General features: G+C 29.6%; 1 protein-coding gene across 1 annotated transcript; it reads right to left on the reverse strand.

The window, feature by feature from the left end:
* Positions 1-346: 346 nt before the first annotated feature.
* COCVIDRAFT_43293 (hypothetical protein) lies at positions 347-1161 on the reverse strand (the record flags this gene model as incomplete). Its single annotated transcript, XM_014694463.1, has 2 exons — positions 347-380; positions 824-1161. 2 exons carry the CDS (start codon positions 1159-1161, stop codon positions 347-349), a joined length of 372 nt encoding a protein of 123 aa, XP_014549949.1.
* Between the last annotated feature and the right edge of the window lie 150 nt (positions 1162-1311).

Below are 1311 nucleotides of genomic sequence, written 5' to 3' on the forward strand. Positions count from 1 at the left end.
TTCTGCCAAACCATTAACACCAGGTATTTTCTCAACATATTCTTCCAATTTCTCAATAGCCTCATCTAGTTTTACAGAACTTTGTAAAACAACACCTTGGAAGGTAATAGATTATTCTCTACTTTGAAACAATGCTAAGGATAAAGAGATAACTAATACTAATATAATATTAGAACTATTAATATATGAACTAAATAAAAGATAAGCGATTAACCCTATTAAGATATATAATGCATAAGATGTAATAACACCAGTATTTAATCTAGCAATGTTATTACTTATATTCAATAGTCCTTTCTCTAGCCCGTAAGGTCCTAAATACTCTACAGATCCTTTATCTATTACTTTAGTAGTTTGTCCACCAAGTTTTAATACGATACCTGTAATGTATCTGTTATAAAATAGCTCTATTAAGAAACGTTGGTTAAAGAAACTAAATATGTTGTAACCCACTCTAGATGATTTAAAACCAATTAATATAGTAGATAAGTATTCAGATAACACTATAGCAATTACACTTAATGAAATAGTGAATATTAAAGGTAATAACTTAAATAGAGTTGGTACTCCAAATTCAGTATCTAACATTATCTCATGAGAAGGATGTATAAATAAAGCATTATCCGAAAAGAATCCTGAACCCAATCCTATAAACATATCCTTTGTAATATACCCAAAGAATATAGAGAATACAGCTAAAATCATTAAAGGTAGGCTCATAAAGATATCACCTTCATGTGCTTTTTCATAATTGATTAAAGGTCCATTAGGATTAGTTAAGAATGTTAAATACAACACTTTTACAGAATATAATGTAGTAAACATTGCTCCTATAGTAGCTATTATATATACAACAGTACCAGAGAAATAATACTGACCGTAAGCGGACTCAAGAATAAAATCTTTTGAATAGAACCCTGTCATAAAAGGGAAAGCTACTAAACTTAAAGAAGCTATAAGCATAACTGAATAAGTAAGTGGTAAAAATGGTCTTAATCCACCATATCTTCTAAAGTCTTGATTATCTGCTACAGCATGAATTACTGCTCCAGCACCTAAGAATAATAATGCTTTATAGAATGCATGATTAACTAAATGGAATAATGCCACGTTATAAGAAGATAGACCTACAGCTATAACCATCATTCCAAGCTGGCTCATTGTAGAATAAGCAATAACTTTTTTAATATCTTGTTGGAATAAACCAATTAGAGAACTAAATACTGTTGTAATAGCACCTAATCATAGACATAACATTAAAACTGTTGAGCTGTATTCAATTAAAGGAGATGAACGCATTAATAGGTAAAC

This window comes from Bipolaris victoriae (genome assembly GCF_000527765.1).
Source record: "Bipolaris victoriae FI3 unplaced genomic scaffold scaffold_559, whole genome shotgun sequence".
Lineage (NCBI taxonomy): Eukaryota > Fungi > Ascomycota > Dothideomycetes > Pleosporales > Pleosporaceae > Bipolaris > Bipolaris victoriae.